General features: G+C 40.8%; 1 protein-coding gene across 2 annotated transcripts in view; it reads left to right on the top strand.

Moving 5' to 3' along the window:
- Positions 1 to 7733: 7733 nt before the first annotated feature.
- The window catches only part of chrng (cholinergic receptor nicotinic gamma subunit), a 29844-nt gene continuing 17719 nt past the window's right edge, over positions 7734 to 19858 (top strand). For both annotated transcript variants that reach the window (XM_016996307.2, XM_016996306.2), the window contains exons 1-4: positions 7734 to 7980; positions 13019 to 13158; positions 13962 to 14006; positions 16597 to 16706. In XM_016996307.2, the coding sequence (XP_016851796.2) occupies positions 7749 to 7980; positions 13019 to 13158; positions 13962 to 14006; positions 16597 to 16706 (527 nt within the window). In that variant the 5' untranslated portion in view covers positions 7734 to 7748. The remainder of the gene's footprint in view (positions 7981 to 13018; positions 13159 to 13961; positions 14007 to 16596; positions 16707 to 19858) is intronic.

The raw sequence follows: 19858 nt of genomic DNA, 5'->3' as shown, positions 1-19858 counted from the left end.
TATGAGCTTCAAATACCATTATGCTGGAAGAGTGGAGATCAGAGGCAATACATAGAACATACGTATATTCTATGCAGAAAGTTTCTGCCCAGACATTTCTCGCAAAAACAATAGATTGCAGGTGATGGCAAAATATATTTCTCTGTCTGAAGCCCTAGAACGATAGTATTAGTCTGCATAGACAATGCAATGGGACCTTGTTGTCTGGTAGGGTTTAATTCCAGGACTCTGTGGATACCAAAATTTATGGACGCTCAAATCCCATTGCACACAATTGCATAGCAGTAAAAATTGTGTCTCTTCTATCAACTGGGGGGGGGGGGGGGAATCAAGGTTTACTTTTGGGAAGTTGTGCATGAATATTTTCAAGTTGTGGATTGTGAACTCCATGGATGCAGAATCCGGGGTACAGTGAATCAACTGTACTAAATGGCAAATAGTCTCATTTGTAATAAGGCAGCTGCCTATGTTATTTTTGGTTGAAAATTTTTCTTGTTTTTTTTTTGTGTGTGTGTTGGGAGAGACTTTAGAAAATGCAAGTTGCTTCTGGTGTGAGAGAATTGGTCGTCTGCAAGGATGTTACCCAAGGGATGCCCAGACATTTGATGTTTTGCCATCCTGTGGGAGGCATCTCTCATGTCCCCGCATGGGGAGCTGCAGCTGACAGAGGGAGCTCACCTGTTCTCCCCAGATTCGAACCACCAACCTGTCAGTCAGCAGTCCTGCTGGCACAAGGGTTTAACTCATTGTGCCACTGAGAGCTCCTATTTCTCTTGTTGCAGACTGCAGATAGCTCTCTCATCTCAGAGAGGTAGACATGTATTTGTGATTTGCCATCAAGTTGGCTTTGACTTGTGGCAATCCTATAAATTACACTCTCACACACATCATTGGTTATCTATATGCTAATAAGAAGCACTCACTTACTGAAGGCAATCATAGGGCACTCCGTAGCTGTGTCTATTTCACATCACTAGGTAAAATAATAATCTTTGTCTATTAGCCAGAAAATTATAGTTTCTATTGAGCGATGCCATGAAATTAAAGGCAAGAGAATGGGTAAGGATTTTGATCTATATAGAGATGAGGTGAGCCAGCATGAGATGTAATGATGCATCCTGAAGTGCATTAATAGAAAGCATGGATCAGATGTGTCCTTTTTGTTTGCACACACAGCCAGGTGCTTCTCCTTTGGCATCACCATCTTCCTTTTGGAGCAGGTCATTGCCTTGGTTTAATATTGCCTGTGGGACCAGCAACTGGCTTTCCCTGGCATATGTTTAGCACCTCTTCTCCTCCTTATACCATACTATCACATATACCTGACAATCTCTGAGGATGCCTGTGTCGCACCTCAGGTTAGCTTCACCTTGCTAAAGACACCAAGCTGCACATAGATCGTAGTCTTTTGTAGTTTATTAGGAGATAAGGAAAAGATAGTTCATAAAAGGTAAAGGTTCAGTTCCAAAAGATAGTTACAAAAACAAGGCTATAAGAACAAATCCATGGAAACATTAGGCATGAAGCAAGGTCCTTAAATCAAAACCAAAGTCCCAGAAATGAGGATACTATAAGATAATGCAGGAAAGCAGACTTAGTTCTTGATTCAAGCAAGGAATTGCTTTGATGAAGATTTCCCTTTCGGCAGACTGTTTTAATAGCATACCAAGAAGGCATTTCTTTGCCCTTTGACCTCTCTCTTATTTGCTATTCTGAGGCTTCTACGCAACCCCTGAAATTCCAAACGACTAGCCCACATCGCTTTCAAGGCCACAGAGCTCGTTAGTGTTATCAGGCTGGGAGCTACTCTCCCTTTCTGCTTCTTGCACCTGAAAACTATCATCAGTAACAACATCATTTCTTCCCGTGGGAAAGCCTCCTTGCTCCTCATCTCCCACAGCAGGGACATCCTGCACCTGAATCCCATAATTCCCATTAGAGTCATCTTGAAACTCATCCTGAACCTGAATCTCATCACCTTGAAACTGCATCCCAGAATCCTCATCAGAGTCACACAAAGGCTGAGTCACAACAGCCTGCCATAGATGTGGGTGAAACATCAGGAGGGAATACTTCTGGAACATGGCCTGGAAAACTCACAGCAACCATACTATCACAAATTGGCACAGTCAGTACTGATTACTCTTATATCATCCCACTTTTGCCTGGGAAGGAATCCCACTGGGGCATTACAGCACACCAAAATACCTGGGAGTTACCCTGGACCGTACTCTGACTTATAAGAAGCACTGCTCAATTATCAAGCAAAAGGTGGGTGCTAGAAAGAATATCATACAAAAGCTGACTGGCACAACCATCTGACCTTGCACTTTGCTACTCTGCTGCTGAGTACGCATGCCCAGCATGGAACACATCTCACCATGTTAAAACAGTGGATGTGGCTCTTAATGCGACATGCCGCATGATGTCAGAATGTCTACGTCCTATGCTGTTGTAGAAATTATACTGTTTAGCCAGTATTGCACCACCTGACATCTGTCGCGAAGTAGTAGCCAGCAATGAAAGGACCAAGTCTTGACATCTCCGGCCCTGTTTGGATATCAGCCAGCATGGCAATACCTTCAATCAAGAAATAGCTTTCTAAGATTTACAGAGATATTCGTAAGAACACCTCAGCAAGTGAGAGTCCAAAAGTGGCAGGCTACAACACGGAACCTCAATCCATGGGTGAGACCGGATGAGAAACTCTGCCCTGGGGACACAGAAGACTGGGCGACTTGGAAGGCAATGAACAGACTGCGCTTTGGCACAATGGCATGCAGAGCCAACCTTAAGAAATGGGGCCACAAAGTGGAGTTCATGAGATGCAAGTGTGGAGAAGAGCAAACCACAGACAACTTACTACAATGCAGGCTGAGTCCTACCACATGCATAATGGAAGACCTTCTCACAACCACACCAGAGGCACTCCAAGTGGCCAGTTTCTGGTGAAAGGAAATTTAGTCTAATGCCAAGTTTTTAACTTTGTGGTTTTTCTATACATTATAACTGTATCCTCAATTCGCTTCTGACACAATAAATAAATATTCCATTTTTCCAGCTGCTTTTAAAGCTTCAAAGCCCCCTTCTACACAGATGAATAAAATCCAGATTATCTGCTTTGAGATGGATTATATAGCAGTGTAGACTCAGATAATCCAGTTCAAAGCAGATGTGGATTATCTGCCTTGATATTCTGGATTATATGGCAATGTAGAAGGGCCCTTAGTTTCCTCCTCGTCCTCCACCTCCTCCTCCTCCTCCTCTCCTTTGTAATTTCAGAACCCATTACTGCTCAGACTATTGGCTGTTGGTGCTGTTTTTATGTTATTGTCTTGTAATGTTGACTTTCAATATTAGTTGGACTGGACTTGTCCCCATGTAAGCCGCCCTGAGCTGGAGGCAGGATATAAAAATAAAGTTATTATTATTTTATTATGACACAGCAAACAAGACAGATATGCTGGATTTCATATCACAAAATCACAAGTCGAACACTTCCCAAGTGTCTAGGACTGTGTGATGTATTTTCGGATGATGCGTGCAGATCCCAGTAAGGTGGCCTTTTGCAGTTGGCAGATCGTAATTTTGTCAATGTCTATTGTTTCCAAATGCCGGCTGAGGTCTTTTGGCACAGCACCCAGCGTGCCGATCACCACCGGGACCACCTGAACTGGTTTCTGCCAGAGTCTTTGAAGTTCAGTCTTGAGGTCCTGATAGCGGCTGAATTTTTCCTGTTGTTTTTCGTCAATGCGACTGTCACCTGGGATGGCAACATCAATGATCCAAACGTTTTTCTTTTCCACAACTGTGATGTCTGGTGTGTTGTGTTCCAGAACTTTGTCAGTCTGGATTCGGAAGTCCCACAGTATTTTTGCGTGCTCATTTTCCAATACTTTTGCAGGTTTGTGATCCCACCAGTTCTTTGCTGCTGGCAGGTGGTACTTGAGGCATAAGTTCCAATGAATCATTTGGGCCACATAGTTGTGCCTCTGTTTGTATTATTATTATTATTATTATTATTATTATTATTATTATTATTATTATTATTATTATTATTTGGTTGCTGCAAACTGAGTTCAAAGTGCCAAAGCCATTGGCGCTCAGTTAACTCAGGAGGAGGAAGAGGAGCGGAATAGAGAGAATGTTGACCTTCTCTGTAAGATAAGGCAAAAGCAAACTGCTGTAGCCTCTCCTAGTTTGTATGTCCTTCCCCGTTCATAACTTGTTGCCATCTTGACCACACACTGATATTACTTTACTTTCCAGTTTACTTCTATGAAACATTGGCTGGTGTGCCATAGAGAGAATTTCTCTTTCTCGCCTGATGTTCCAAATCTATCACCCCATATACAGGTTGGGTATCTATATACATGGGCCTTTTCTAGTTCGAATAAAGCAATGGAGGCAACCTCTAGGCAGAGGCAAGCTGTGCCCTGGACTTATTTTTAACCCACAGGTCCTACCGTGCCGACGTCAAGCCAAAGAGACAAAACCCAGAGGGATGGGCATTTCAGGGTTGGGAGACGGATCCCATTTCACAAGAGGCAGCTGAGGCTCAGGAAGGCCTGGAATGTGAGCCCCAGACAGGAAGACAGCTGCAGGTTCATGGGGTGCTTTTCCTTGAGTTTTAAGACGACTGTGAGCAAGAGGGTCTCAGAGAACATAGGATGTGCGACTAAATCATAGAATCATAGAACTGGAAGAGACCTCATGGCCAACCCCCTCCCAAGAAGCAGGAAAATCACATTCAAACTACCCCCAACCAGCCATTGCTTAAAAGCCTCCAAAGAAGGAGTCTCCACCACACTCCGGCAGAGAGTTTCACTGCTGAACAGCTCTCACAGTAAGGAAGTTCTTCCTCAAGTTCGCCTTTCCTGTAGTTTGAAGCCATTGTTCTGCATCCCAGTCTGCAGGGCAGCAAAAAACAAGCTTGCTCTCTCCTCCCTCTGACTTCCTCTTACATATTTATCCATGGCTATCATAAATAGAGCCCCAGTGGTGAAGTGTGTTAAAGCACCGAGCTGCTGAACTTGCAGACCGAAAGGTCCCAGGTTCAAATTCCAGGAGCGGCTTGAGCGCCCGCTGTTAGCTCCAGCTCCTGCCAACCTAGCAGTTCGAAAACATGCCAATGTGAGTAGATCAATAGGTACCGCTTTGGCGGGAAGGTAACAGTGCTCCATGCAGTCATGCCGGCCACATGACCTTGGAGGTGTCTACGGACAACGCTGGCTCTTCGGCTTAGAAATGGAGATGCGCACCCACCAACCCACAGAGTCAGACACAGGGGAAACCTTTACCTTTACCTATCATAAATAGATGGATGCATACATTCTTCAACTCTGGAAAACCAGAGTTCAAATCCCCACTCAGCCATAGAAATCTACTTGCCAAGAAAACCCCATTATAGGTCTGCCTTAGGGTGGAAACACCTCGAAGGCATATAACATAAAACAACATTTGAGAAGAAAACTGGGATGTGCAGCCAAGTAGCATCAGAGTGACAAAACTTAGGAATGAAGAAGACTCCATAAGATTCAAGAAGCTGCAGCACTTTTCTTTTGCCTGAACCTAAATGGTATTGGAAGCAAGGAGGCAGCAGCACCTGCAACATGATTCATGAGAGAGGAGATTCTAGATAATGCCCACTTTTTTGTTTTTATCTCTCTGTATCTTTCCTTAGGACAGGTATGGGCAAACTTTGGCCGTCCATGTTTTTTGGACTTCAACTCCCACAATTCCTAACAGCCTACCACAAGAGGTTGGCAAATTGGCATTTCAGATGGGCTATCACATTTGGTTATGTTCCTACCACACAATTTCCTTTCTGAGCAGTAGATTTTTCTCACTTCCTGTTGTCTCACTCTTGTTCTTAACAATGGGTCATTTAATTGTAAATAAAAAGAAAATGGATTCCCAAAACCATATAGACACAAATCCACTACAAGCAGTAGTAAACCATCGCAGAAGTGATCACTGTGTATATAACAGTTATGTTCTTTGTATGTGTTCACTGTTGTTGTATATAAGTTGCAAAAAATATTTACTTCTGTGATGGTTTACTACTGCTTGTAGTGGATTCGTGTCTTTGTCATTTAATTGTAAGTCAGATGTTTGAAACCCAGGGACTGCCTGTAATGTGATAGCAGGTTCATGCATGTGGTAAAGCCTTTAGTTGATGTGCTCAAGCTTTTTGCATCCTTCTTACCGGTGGCGTAGAGGGGTAAAACCTTGTGACTTGAAGGTTGGGTTGCTGACCTAAAGGCTGCCAGGTTCGAATCCCACCCAGGGAGAGCGAGGATGAGCTCCCTCTATCAGCTCCAGCTCCATGCAGGGACATGAGAGAAGCCTCCCACAAGGATGGTAAAAACATCAAAACATCTGGGCAATGTCCTTGCAGACGGCCAATTCTCTCACACCAGAAGCGACTCTGGTTGCTCCTGATACGAAAAAAACCTTACAAAAACATCTCTTTGATTTCCTTTGTTTTGGAAGGAGCATTCTTGAAGTGCCAACCTAACAATAAAAGCCACCTTGCACCCACATATGAGAGGCTGCTTTTAGTGGCTTTTGTAACCAAGATTAGTTCTTTAGCCTTTCTCTTTTCCTACCTTATGATGGATCTCCTGAGACAATAAACAATACGAAACTTCTCTTTCATATCTTACAAGAGCACCCAGAGTCTTTTCTCCTGTTTCTATCCTCCTCACATTGCATTAGCTCTGCTGTCCTCTGCTTAACAGAGATACTTAATATTTCCTGTGTAGAGAAATTATGCTTAGGAGTTAGCATGAAAAAGTTGCTGCTGCTTGTGGAGTATGGATTTATTGCAGAGCCAACATGGACACCCCTGAATGTTTTTTCATTCTTCTACAATCATTTCCTTTATTCTCTGGAAGGAAAAGGGAAAAACTGGGTCATCTTAAAATCAGCTGGAAAACTGGGATGACGGGATTAATCAGGAGTGTTTGAGCCAAATCAGGGCAGGTGGAGAGTATGATGATATAATGATAGGCCATACATATATAGACGTACAAATGCCTTCAAGCCATTCAGTCCTGGCACCAGCTTGGAATGGGTGAAGAGACTCAAAAGCTGCATCACATACAAAAGACAATCATTTACCATTAGATTTATCTCTCCACCTGAACAAACATAGCATTCCCTAAGACCAGCTTGTGTTCTGACACCTGCCAATCCTAGTTAGAGTTAGCCAATATAGCTGTCTCTATTCCCAAACAGAGGTCTCAACTGATCTCAGAAATGGCTATGGAGCATTCATGCAGGAGTCCTTCATCTTGTCCAAGTATAGGAAAGGAGTATTCCCCTCTTGCTCATATTTTACATACAATTGTTTAATAATAGCAGCTGTTAAGGCAGAACAGATGCCAGGCTGATGCAAATGCTCTGGAAACCAAACTCTGTATCCTTGTCTTTTGTATCAATTGCATTTGATGCATGTCTCTGTGAACTGGGCAGAAAATTTTCCCCAAATCAGTGGGCTCCTATAAATAGAGGAGATTGGCTTGCCTGTTCTGTGTAATCGAGGGGTCTGGGCCACAGAGGTATCTCTGGCATGTTCCTGAAACACTTCCGCTTCATTTGTCAGGATGGTTCTCCATACAACAGACTAGCTTGGTTTGCATCCCCAAAGGGGTTGGTAGGGACAGCCAGTTCTGCCATATGCACCCCCCCCAATCTATTGTTGTTCTGACAGCTGTCATCATTATTGAGGAAAACAGCTGACAATGCGGCAGCGTCAGACAGCTGGGCAGCAAAGTGCCCACAGAGGAGGGGACACAGGGCTGGGTGGGAGGAAGAAGAAGAAGAAGGGAGATGTGGGTCCAGCTCAAAATAATCTTCCAGACCTTCCCAGCTCGATACACAAATGCTGCAGCTTTGGGGGGAAAGGAAGGCTGAACCCCAACGGCAGGATGAGTTGGCCTAATGTGGTCTTCCTTGCTTTCAGCTTCCTAACAGGTAAGCCCTGCTGATTGGGAGGGAAACAACTGGTTAGCATCCAAGAATATTATTGGGAGGAAAGGCAGAGGTTTTGGAACTGAGCAAAATGACCAAAGATGGGCTTATTTCATCTCAATGTTCAAGAATTGGGAGAAAAGGGGCAGGTTTGCTATATATACTGTGAGCTTCGGCACACAGAGCGGCAAACTAGCACAGTAGCAATATCATCACTTTTGGTGATAGTTCCTATTTCACATTGTTGTGAAATACCCAATGCTGGTTTGCCATCTCCCTGTGAGGAAGCCAATAGGACAGTGGTTCTCAGCCTGTGGGTCCCCAGAAATTTTGGGCTTCAACTCCCAGAAATCCTAACAGCTGGTAAACTGGGATTTCTGGGAGTTGTAGGCCAAAACACTTGGGGTCCCACAGGTTAAGAACCACTGCAATAGGAGCTATTGATGGGCAATCGCTCATGATGGCTCTCCCAAGCCATTCCTGGTTTTCTTAATCTAAGTGCTTCTGTAGTGACAGCCTCCGTGATCCTGTTGTTGGAAATATATTTTTTTACTCAGCACTTCATGATTTCACAATTCAAAATCCTGATTAAGGGGAGTGCCTCTTTTGTTCCTGCCATAAACACTGGTATCTTGGTGAAGAATTGGGGTACAGTGTTCCCTCACTACTTTGCAGTTCACTTTTTGCGGATTCTCTGTTTTGTGGTTTTTCAATAAACTCTAAAAGACTATTATAAATCATAAAAAATTACATTTTACAACGTAAGGAATGGAGGAAGGAGAAGCCAAAGGGAGAGAAAAGGAGCCCAAGCGGCAACAGGAGGAGAAGAAGGCAATTTATCAACACACGATTGGTTGATAAAGACCTAAAATAGTGTATAACTATTTATACATTAAATAGTGCTGTGGCAGAGCTGGCTAGTAACCAGCTGCAATAAATCACTACTGACGGAGAGATCATGAGTTCGAAGCCCGGGGCAGGTTAAGCCCCCAACCATTAAATAGCCCGGCTTGCTGTTTACCTAAGCAGCCCAAAAGACAGTTGCATCTGCCAACTAGGAAATTTAGGTACGCTTTATGCGGGAGGCTAATTTAACTAATTTACAACACCATAAAACTGCAAGCAGCACATGGAATGGAATGAGGAAGTATAGCACTCGGTGTCACTCATGGATGATGAAGCAACAGCTCCCCCTGTGGCTGGAATCAAGCATACCCTCATGAAGCTGGAAATATTAAATTGCCTCTGTGTGTGTCTATACTGTATGTTGTTTGTCTGATGGCATTGAATGTTTGCCATTTATATGTTCATTGTAATCTGCCCTGAGTTCCTTTCGGGCTGAGAAGGGTGGAATATAAATACTGCAAATAAATAAATAAAATAATGTATAAATATTAAAATAAATAAAATAAATATAGCGTCTCTACTTTGCTGATTTGCACTTATTGTGGGTGGTCCTGGGACCTAACCCCTGCAATAAGTGAAGGAACACTGTAGAGCCTTCCTAGTGCCGTTCCCTTTCCTTTAGGTTGGTCCCACGCTGCACTCTGTTTCCACCAGCAGACAAAGACCTTTTTATTTAGGGCAATTTTCTTGACTCTTCAACACATGTGGTAGCAGGATTTTTCATTGGTTATGCAATTGTGAAGCTGGAGGATGTAGTTGCACTGCCTACCTGGAAGTGTGGTTTTGCACAACAGCGGTATTGCAATCACACAACAGCATTGTCTGTGAAATGTCACCTGCCATCATGACTGTAAGTACTATTATCCTGTGGGATAGAGGCTTGCACATCCCTGCATATAAGGATGCCAGAAATGTCTGCCACAGTCTGGTACACAAGTTTCTTGTGCTATCCTTATGATGCATGGACCCTGTTGGTTGGTTAGTTGCTTATTTAAGTTATACTCTGCTTTTCTCCTGTAAGGGAACCAAGACAGCTTACAATAAATTAAAACAAAATTCAACTGAAATCTTATTGTACAAAAGTTTCAAGAAATACAATAATTGTACGAGGGCTATCCAGAAAGTAGATTATGTTTTGGAATTAAAAATGAACAAAGTATAGGATAAAACATTTACCATATGCAGTTGAAAGCCAGACCCAAATACCACTTCTCAACATAGTCCCCATTGAAATCTAGGCACTTCTCATAGTGATAAAAGAGTTTGGAAAGTCCTTCCCCACCAAACTTTGCCACTTGGCTTGCATCCTCAAGCAGGCGGGTGTCCCTTCCTGCAGCTGCACGTGTGCATGCACTCAACTTTCCCCCATGCTCGTCCTGGATCACTCTTCTAAGGTTTTGCAAGAAGCACACCTTTCCTGTCCCAAAAAACAGTTGCCATAACCTTCCTTGCAAGTATTTGCAAAACAGAAGAACGATCCAGGACAAGCGTGGGGGAAAGTTGAGCGCATGAACATGCGCAGCTGCAGGAAGGGACACCCGCCTGCTTGAGGATGCAAGCCAAGTGGCAAAGTTTGGTGGGGAAGGACTTTCCAAACTCTTTTATCACTATGAGAAGTGCCTAGATTTCAATGGGGACTATGTTGAGAAGTGATATTTGGGTCTGGCTTTCAACTGCATATGGTAAATGTTTTCTCCTATACTTTGTTCATTTTTAATTCCAAAACGTAATCTACTTTCTGGATAGCCCTCGTATTAAAAGTACAAAATTGAAATAGCTGAAAATGCATATTGGAAATAGAATAATATATATTTTTAAAAATCATAATCTTTCACACCTCATTGTGAAAAATCCAAGGATGAACAGATAAATCTGTTTCATTGAGGGAGTTGTGTGTTCCCTGTTATCAGAATTTTGGATGAACTAAATGTAAATCTATAATAAAGTGTATTGCAGCAATATGATTGGGATGTAATAAAGGCATGTGCCACCATAATCAGATCTGTCATTTTAGAAATGGATACAGTTGGCATACCTATTTTAGCTGTGCAAACACAAGCTTGGTCATTGCTGAAATATGGCTTTGATACTGTAAAGCCATTAGTGTGTGTGAATGGAATACACCTTGAACTGTGAATGTTCTTCAAAAACAGTGCAGTTTTGAAAGACTTCCCCATGCCCTGAAGAAAATTAATCACATCCCTACTTGCATCCTTTGGGAAGAAAATTAGTGAGGGATTTCATTCTGACACCCAAGTTTCCATACACAGAGGGAACTTATACTAAACCACTGTAATATAGACAAAATAACCAGAACCTTCAAATGATAGTAGTGGATAAGTTGCACTTGGTTGTACCCAACTGCTGGTCAAATCTATTAGTAATATTTGGTTGACCCTTATTAAGTACAATGTAGTTAAGGCTACCATGGTGGCAACTCTTATGCCTTCCCACCCGTCTCTGCCCACTTTTCAGAAAGCGGCTGCAATTACCGTAATGAAGGCAATTTGCCCATGCTTCTCCCACATGGTTCCCTTGTAAGAGTTTATTGGGGAATCTCCATTCCTTCATAATTTGATAATGTATGGGATTAAAAAAATATCATTAGTAAGGCAATGGTCCATGGACCAGATGAGGACGGATTGCAGGCCGAGATGAGAGGGCTATTTATTATTAATCAATTAGAATTAACAGGATGCATGCCACCTGTCTAATTAATTCCTCATTGCCGCTCAGGGAAGGCACATGAGAGGAGGACGTGGAGTTAGTTCTTTTAGTCAAAAAGAGTAAGAAGGACACAACAGATGTGTTATATAGTCAGGAACGGCTTTATAGAATTATATTATCATGACTTTATGGAAACTTCAGGAGCAGAGGCAGTGGATCCGAAAATATCTCATGCTTGAAACCTATTGTTGGTTAGAACAGAAATATCAGCCCTATTGTATCTCCCAAGTGAAACACAGAGAGCTGGACTGAGCCTAAAACTGAGTAGGAAGGCATACAGATAACAAACAATACTTTTGACTAAAGGATCTACCAAGTCCCAGCACTTCTTTCAATCCAACTTACAACACTGGTTGAGATAAAGTTTATTCCAAGCATCAGTATGTTATAGAACTTCAGAATTATCCAGACAATGACAAAGTGTGCAAGAGCAATATCTAATGCATATATGGTAATCCTTATTTGAGGTCTATGTGACCAGCACAGAATGGATCCAGAGCTTGTTTGTTGTCAATGAGGCTGTTTCTCGGGTTCTGGCATTGTATTTAGTCATTACTTCTCATTGTTGGCCCTGGGGACATAATATTGCAGCTATATCACTTTTAGCCTAGCACAAATGACAGCAAATAACACAGGCCATGAGGAGATGTCAACAATTATCAAGATGAAGCTAGTTAGGCTCATTAAAACAGATCAGAATACAGCTGAATCTTCCATTCTTCTTTTACATCACCATTATAGGATAAACAATAAGCATAAACACTCTAGTAACAATTATAACTAAGCAGAAGAGTCTGAATGGTCAATGGCAGAAACAAGATAATGGGTTAGGAAGACCCTTAAGTGGAAGCAGATGGTCAAGAGGGCTCTCTAACAATTGCTAAAGAGCTTGTTCACTCAGTATCCTGAACATGATTATTTGTATCACAATCCCTGTGTATCTTCAGGAGTCCTATAGAATTGCTCCAAGACTACAGAGACTTTGATTTGTTTTGACTCCAAGCCAGGTTTGAGCCAATTGATTTGTACACTGATATATTTAGTTTAACAGCATATTACATACCATTTTGGAGAGACTGAATGTACACATACTGTGTCACTAACAAATTTTAGTTGGAGTCTGGTTGATATATGTCTGATATATGTTTTATACTGAAAACTGCTCTGTGTAGCATTTAAATCTGGATGATTGCAGTCTATAAATCTTTATATTCTGTAAGTTACAACTGTGTGCCACTACCTCTGACTGAATTTGGTCATCAGTTGTATTATTATTTGTATTATTGTTAACATTATTATGTATATGATGCTCTAATATACATCGTGGTGCACCTTTATCGTGGTGCATATTTCTCAGATAGTGTTTAGTTATTATTATCTTCAGCATCTGCCTGCTTCCTTTTTCCAGTGGCCCTGAGCCAGAACCAGGAGGAGAAACTAATCAATGACTTGATGGCCGACTATAACCGCAACTTTCGCCCGGCTAGAGACAAGGGGGACATTATTGATGTTTCTCTCAAGCTAACACTCACCAACCTCATCACATTGGTAAGGAAGAGTGCATTTTTTTCCTTAAAAAGACCACATGGCAGAATGCTAGTGTTTCGAGAGGGTAGATTCAACAGTGTGGATGCACTCTTAACTAAGTGGAAAACAGCTTTATGATAGAACAAGAAGAACTTAGGCCAGGATACTCATATAAGACCCATTGCTTCTACAGCTTGTGAGAACTGGGTCAATACAACTTGGGGCTGCATCTACATTGCAGAATTACTGCAATGTGGTACCATTTTAACTGCTATGGCTCAAAGTTGTTGTTTGGTAAGGCATCAATTTTTTTTGTAGAAAAAAAATAGAGCTCCAAGGGCTCCATATTGAGCCATAACAGTGAAAATTAATTCCACAATTTAGATGCACCCTTTATTACAGGATTTTTAAAAGAAGTTGTAACAGGACTACAGTAGAATCTCACTTATCCAACCTTCGCTTATCCAACATTCTGTATTATCCAACGCAGTCTGCCTTTTAGTAGTCAATCTTTTTGTAGTCAATGTTTTCAATACATTGCAATGTTTTGGTGCTAAAGTTGTAAATACAGTAATTACTACATAACGTTACCATGTATTGTACTGCTTTTTCTATCAATTTGTTGTAAAACATGATGTTTTGGTTCTTAATTTATAAAATCATAATGTAATTTGATGTTTAATAGGCTTTTCCTTAATCTCTCCTTATTATCCAACATTTTCGCTTATGCAACATTCTGCTGGCCTGTTTATGTTGGATAAGTGAGACTCTACTGTATATTGATGTTTTAGCCATCTAATTCATCCTCTTTATCTTTTTTCCAGAATGAACGGGATGAGGCGCTCACAACCAACGTCTGGGTGGAACTGGTAAGGGAGTACAGTAGAGTCTCACTTATCCAACGTTCTGGATTATCCAACGCATTTTTGTAGTCAATGTTTTCAATACATCATGATATTTTGGTGCTAAATTCGTAAATACAGTAATTACTACATAGCATTACTGTGTATTGAACTACTTTTTCTGTCAAATTTGTTGTATAACATGATGTTTTGGTGCTTAATTTGTAAAATCATAACCTAATTTGATGTTTAATAGGCTTTTCCTTAAGCCTTCCTTATTATCCAACATATTCACTTATCCAACATTCTGCTGGCCCGTTTATGTTGGATAAGTGAGACTCTACTGTAGTTCAAGTTTCATTTGAATTTGAGAATTGAAATCTTTTGTCAATGCGAATGTTGGACACTATAGCCATTCAACGTCGTGATCACAAATGTTAGTGTCTTAGTATTAAAAGAAAAGAAAATCTGCGAAATCTTTCCAAATCTTGGGTCTGTTACTTTTTTTGGACAAAAAGATCAGCATTGCTAGTAGGATTGTGGGATTTGTTCTCTACAGACACAGGCCATATCTACGAATGCCATTATATGATCAGTGTAGTAGACTCATATAATGCAGCCTGAACTGCATTAAAGCAGATTATACAATCCATATAATCTAATTTAATCTGAATTATAATAATGCAGCCTGAACTGCATTAAACCAGATTATATAATCCATGTAATCCGATTCAAGATGCATTATAATGGCAGTGTTGATGGGCTACATTTCCCAGGCTCCAGTTTTTAGTTTGCTGGGAGATGAGGTTTATTTTGCAGTGGCCCCTGCCTTTGGCTTGGAGAATGGGAAGTCAATTTTTCAACCTCATTGCGTGTGTGGATGTGGGTAGTCAAGTAGTAGTAGTGAGTAGTTTATAAAGATTTGGGTATTCATTTTTGTCTTGTTGCTTTTCTTTATAGTATTTTGTTCTTCTTATGTTTTAGAATCATAGAATCATAGAATCATAGAATCATAGAATAGTAGAGTTGGAAGAGACCTCAAGGGCCATCTAGTCCAACCCCCCGCTAAGAAGCAGGAAATCGCATTCAAAGCACCCCCGACAGATGGCCATCCAGCCTCTGCTTAAAAGCCTCCAAAGAAGGAGCCTCCACCACGGCCCGGGGGAGAGAGTTCCACTGCCGAACAGCCCTCACAGTGAGGAAGTTCTTCCTGATGTTCAGGTGGAATCTCCTTTCCTGTAGTTTGAAGCCATTGTTCCGTGTCCTAGTCTGCAGGGCAGCAGAAAATAAGCTTGCTCCCTCCTCCCTATGACTTCCCCTCACATATTTGTACATGGCTATCATGTCTCCTCTCAGCCTTCTCTTCTGCAGGCTAAACATGCCCAGCTCTTTAAGCCTCTCCTCATAGGGCTTGTTCTCCAGACCCTTAATCATTTTAGTCGCCCTCCTCTGGACGCTTTCCAGCTTGTCAGCATCTCCCTTCATCTGCGGTGCCCAAAACTGGACACAGTATTCCAGGTGTGGTCTGACCAAGGCAGAATAGAGGGGGAGCATGACTTCCCTGGATCTAGACGTTATTCCCCTATTGATGCAGGCCAAAATCCCATTGGCTTTTTTAGCTGCCGCATCACATTGTAGGCTCATGTTTAACTTGTTGTCCACGAGGACTCCAAGATCTTTTTCGCACACACTGCTGTCAAGCCAGGCGTCCCCCATTCTGTATCTTTGATTTCCATTTTTTCTGCCGAAGTGAAGTATCTTGCATTTGTCCCTGTTGAACTTCATTTTGTTAGTTTCGGCCCATCTCTCTAGTCTGTCAAGATCATTTTGAATTCTGCTCCTGTCTTCTGGAGTGTTAGCTATCCCTCCGAGTTTGGTGTCATCTGCAAACTTGATGATCGTGCCTTCTAACCCTTCGTCTAAGTCGTTAATAAAGATGTTGAACAGAACCGGGCCCAGGACGGAGCCCTGCGGCACTCCACTTGTCACTTCTTTCCATGATGAAGACGACGCATTGGTGAGCACCCTTTGGGTTCGTTCGCTTAGCCAATTACAGATCCACCTAACCGTAGTTTTGTCTAGCCCACATTTTACTAGTTTGTTTGCCAGAAGGTCGTGGGGGACTTTGTCGAAGGCCTTACTGAAATCTAGATATGCTACATCCACGGCATTCCCTGTATCGACCCAACTCGTAACTCTATCGAAAAAAGAGATCAGATTAGTCTGGCATGACTTGTTTTTGGTAAATCCGTGTTGACTATTAGCAATGACCGCATTTGTTTCTAAGTGTTTGCAGACCACTTCCTTAATGATCTTTTCCAGAATCTTGCCTGGTATTGATGTGAGGCTGACCGGACGGTAATTGTTTGGGTCGTTCTTTTTTCCCTTCTTGAAGATAGGGACCACATTCGCCCTCCTCCAATCTGCTGGGACTTCTCCTGTTCTCCAAGAACTCTCGAAGATGAGAGTTTTCTGGGTGATTGTAGAGTAGTGTTTTTCTTTCGTATACATTAGAGCACGTATATGAATGATTCAAGGTTCCTTGTTTTGAGAGCCACCATATGGCATTACAAATTTTCCTCAGTCTAAGATAATGAATCAGCTTCTTTGTTGCCAGAAATGGAACGATTATCGCCTGCAGTGGGATCCGAATGACTATGACAATATCAAGTGTTTACGGATTCCCTCCACGATGGTGTGGCTGCCAGATATCGTCTTGGAGAACAAGTTAGTGTCCTTCAAGGCTTCTTCTCTTCTCTTCCTCCAAGGGATGAGTGGATTTGTGTGTCCTTCTGTAGCAGGAGAAATAGCCTACCATGTCTCTTTCTGGAAGGCAGCAGCCTGGAGTTTATTTATTTTATTTATATATCACTTTTCTCCCAGAGTGAGACCCAAAGTAGCTTCCAAAGAGGATATTGTTCCATGACTACTATGTAATAAACATGATAACGAGAAAACAACCCCCCCAAATTATAAAATGTATAGAATTACTGTATATACTCAAGTATAAGCCTAGTTTTTCAGCCATTTTTTTAAGACTGAAAAAGCCTCCCTCGGCTTATACTCGGGTGAGGATCCTGGTTGGCTTATATTTGGGTCAGCTTATACTCGAGAATATATGGTACATTTTTCTCTATTCTTATTGGTATTATTACATTTATTATTTTTCTCTATTATTGTTGCTACTATTACATTTATTTTACTCTATTTTTATTATTAATAATACATTTATTATTTCACTCAGATCTCATTATTATTATTATTATTATTATTATTACATGTACAGTAGAGTCTCACTTATCCAACACTCGCTTATCCAACGTTCTGGATTATCCAACGCATTTTTGTAGTCAATGTTTTCAATATATCATGATATTTTGGTGCAAAATTTGTAAATACAGTAATTACTACATAGCATTACTGTATATTGAACTACTTTTTCTGCCAGATAATAAATAATAATAATAAAACTTTATTTATATCCCGCCACCATTTCCCCGAGGTGACTCAGGGCGGCTTACATGGGGCAGTGGCCCAAACAACATAAGAACAAAATATAAGCAACACAACACAATCACAATATAAAAAGATAAAACAGTAATACAATATATCAGTGTAAACAACAATATAGGATAAAATTTTCATTTAAAACACATACATGGTAAGACTATAATAAAAACAGGATAGATGATTAAAAACCCACTGGGGATGGTTAGATTTGTTGTATAACATGATGTTTTGGTGCTTAATTTGTAAAATCATAACCTAATTTGATGTTTAATAGGCTTCTCCTTAATCTCTCCTTATTATCCAACATATTCGCTTATCCAACGTTCTGCCGGCCCGTTTATGTTGGATAAGTGAGACTCTACTGTATTATTTTACTCTATTATTATTAAAAGGATACATAAGCACATTTACATTGAAGAAGATGAGAATAATGATTGGATCAGAGTTGGACAGTCTTATCTTACATTTGAGCTTTATGTAAATATTCAAAAACATTTAACCTACTGAGGCCTCAATTAATGTAATTTTATTGGTATCTATTTTTATTTCTGAAATTTACCACCCTTGGCTTATACTGGAGTCAATGTTTTCCCAGTATTTTGTGGTAAAATTAGGTGCCTCAGCTTATATTCAGGTTAGCTTATACTCGAGTATATACAGTATATGAAATTGAAACCCTGGCTCCACAAAACCCAACGAATCACATTGATCTTTTGTATAAACTTTTCCTGGATGTTGTCTCAAAACCCCTGCCTTTAATTTCCATAATCTCCTCACAATAGACTAGGAGATTGGGAGGAGTGTGGGAGAAAACTACTCAATGAGTGTATGTCAGAGTGCTTCCTGCTCCCATTGATAAGATTGGAGCTGTGAGAAAGATGCCCCAAGTCAATTTCACCTATTGAAATGGACATTTATTTATTTATTTATTTATTTACAGTATTTATATTCCGCCCTTCTCACCCCGAAGGGGACTCAGGGCGGATTACAATGAACACATATATGGCAAACATTCAATGCCAACAGACAAACAACATACATTAGACAGACTCAGAGGCATTTTTAACATTTTTCCAGCTTCACGATTCCGGCCATAGGGGGAGCTGTTGCTTCACCGTCCACTAGTGGCTGTACTTCCTCGTTCTTTTCCTCGTGTTTTGCTGGCAGTTTTATGGTGTTGTAAATTAGTTAAATTATCTTCCCGCATAAAGCGTCCCTAAATTTCCCTAATTGACAGGTGCAACTGTCTTTCGGGGCTGCATAGGTCAACAGCAAGCCGGGGCTATTAATGGTCGGAGGCTTAACCCGACCTGGGCTTCGAACTCATGACCTCTCGGTCAGTAGTGATTTATAGCAGCTGGTTACTAGCCAGCTGCACCACAGCTCAGCCCCATCATCTCCAAATATCTCTTGTGTACATTAAACTAACCCTATAATGTTCACTGGAGCTAGACTATTAAGCCCATCAAGGACTGTTTGTATATTGCCACAGCACATTCCTTTCTATCGCGTCCCTTTTGACAGATCATTAAACAAACTGATGCTTTGAATTCTCCATAACATTTTATTGAATTTTCTTCAACACCAAGAGCCAGCCAACAAAAATGTCCAACAGAGTCCTGAGCCACTCAAAATGTGAATCCTAGCTGAACCGTTCTCTAATAACTGTCCTGAATAGCTGTCAAATAAAATAAAAATGCTGTGTCTTCACAACTGTGGTATGTCAGTACTTTGGAGTGCTTTCTCCACTGACATCCTCTTGGGCTGTTGAGAATAAACCTCTGGTTTTTCCTTCTATCCCATCTGTGACTGATTTGGCCTTTTGGATTAACTAGACACACGCGGTTCCAAACCCACGGTTCTTGTAGAAGCTGAAATCACCCAACAAACAGACCAATCATCCTTCACCCCAATTTGGAAGGGACAGTTCCAACTTATACTCTGTCATCCCACTTTTCCAGCTGCTTTTTTTAAAAAAAAATTTTTAAATTAATTTATCACTCAAAATGTATAAGTTTACATTTTCCTCATTATACAATATCTTAAACATATATTTTGTACACAATCCGACAGTTAAAAAAAAATCAAAAACATCTTTAAGCATATTTCTTATCAGTTTTTTAACTTTTCCATTACAACTTTACTACATATCTCTCTACTACACACCTTTTATCTACTTATAATGTTTTATTATTATTATTATTATTATTATTATTAATTTAGAATTCAAAATGTATAAGTATACATTCTTTCCTCATTTTACAGTATCTTAAACATATCATATTGTATACAATCCAACAATTTAAAAAAATCAAAATCAAAACATCTTTAAGTATATTTCTTATCAGTTTTAGACTTTTCCATTACAA

The sequence above is a fragment of the Anolis carolinensis genome, chromosome 3 (genome assembly GCF_035594765.1).
Source record: "Anolis carolinensis isolate JA03-04 chromosome 3, rAnoCar3.1.pri, whole genome shotgun sequence".
Taxonomy (NCBI): domain Eukaryota; kingdom Metazoa; phylum Chordata; class Lepidosauria; order Squamata; family Dactyloidae; genus Anolis; species Anolis carolinensis.
This window is presented reverse-complemented; position numbering and strand designations above follow the sequence as displayed.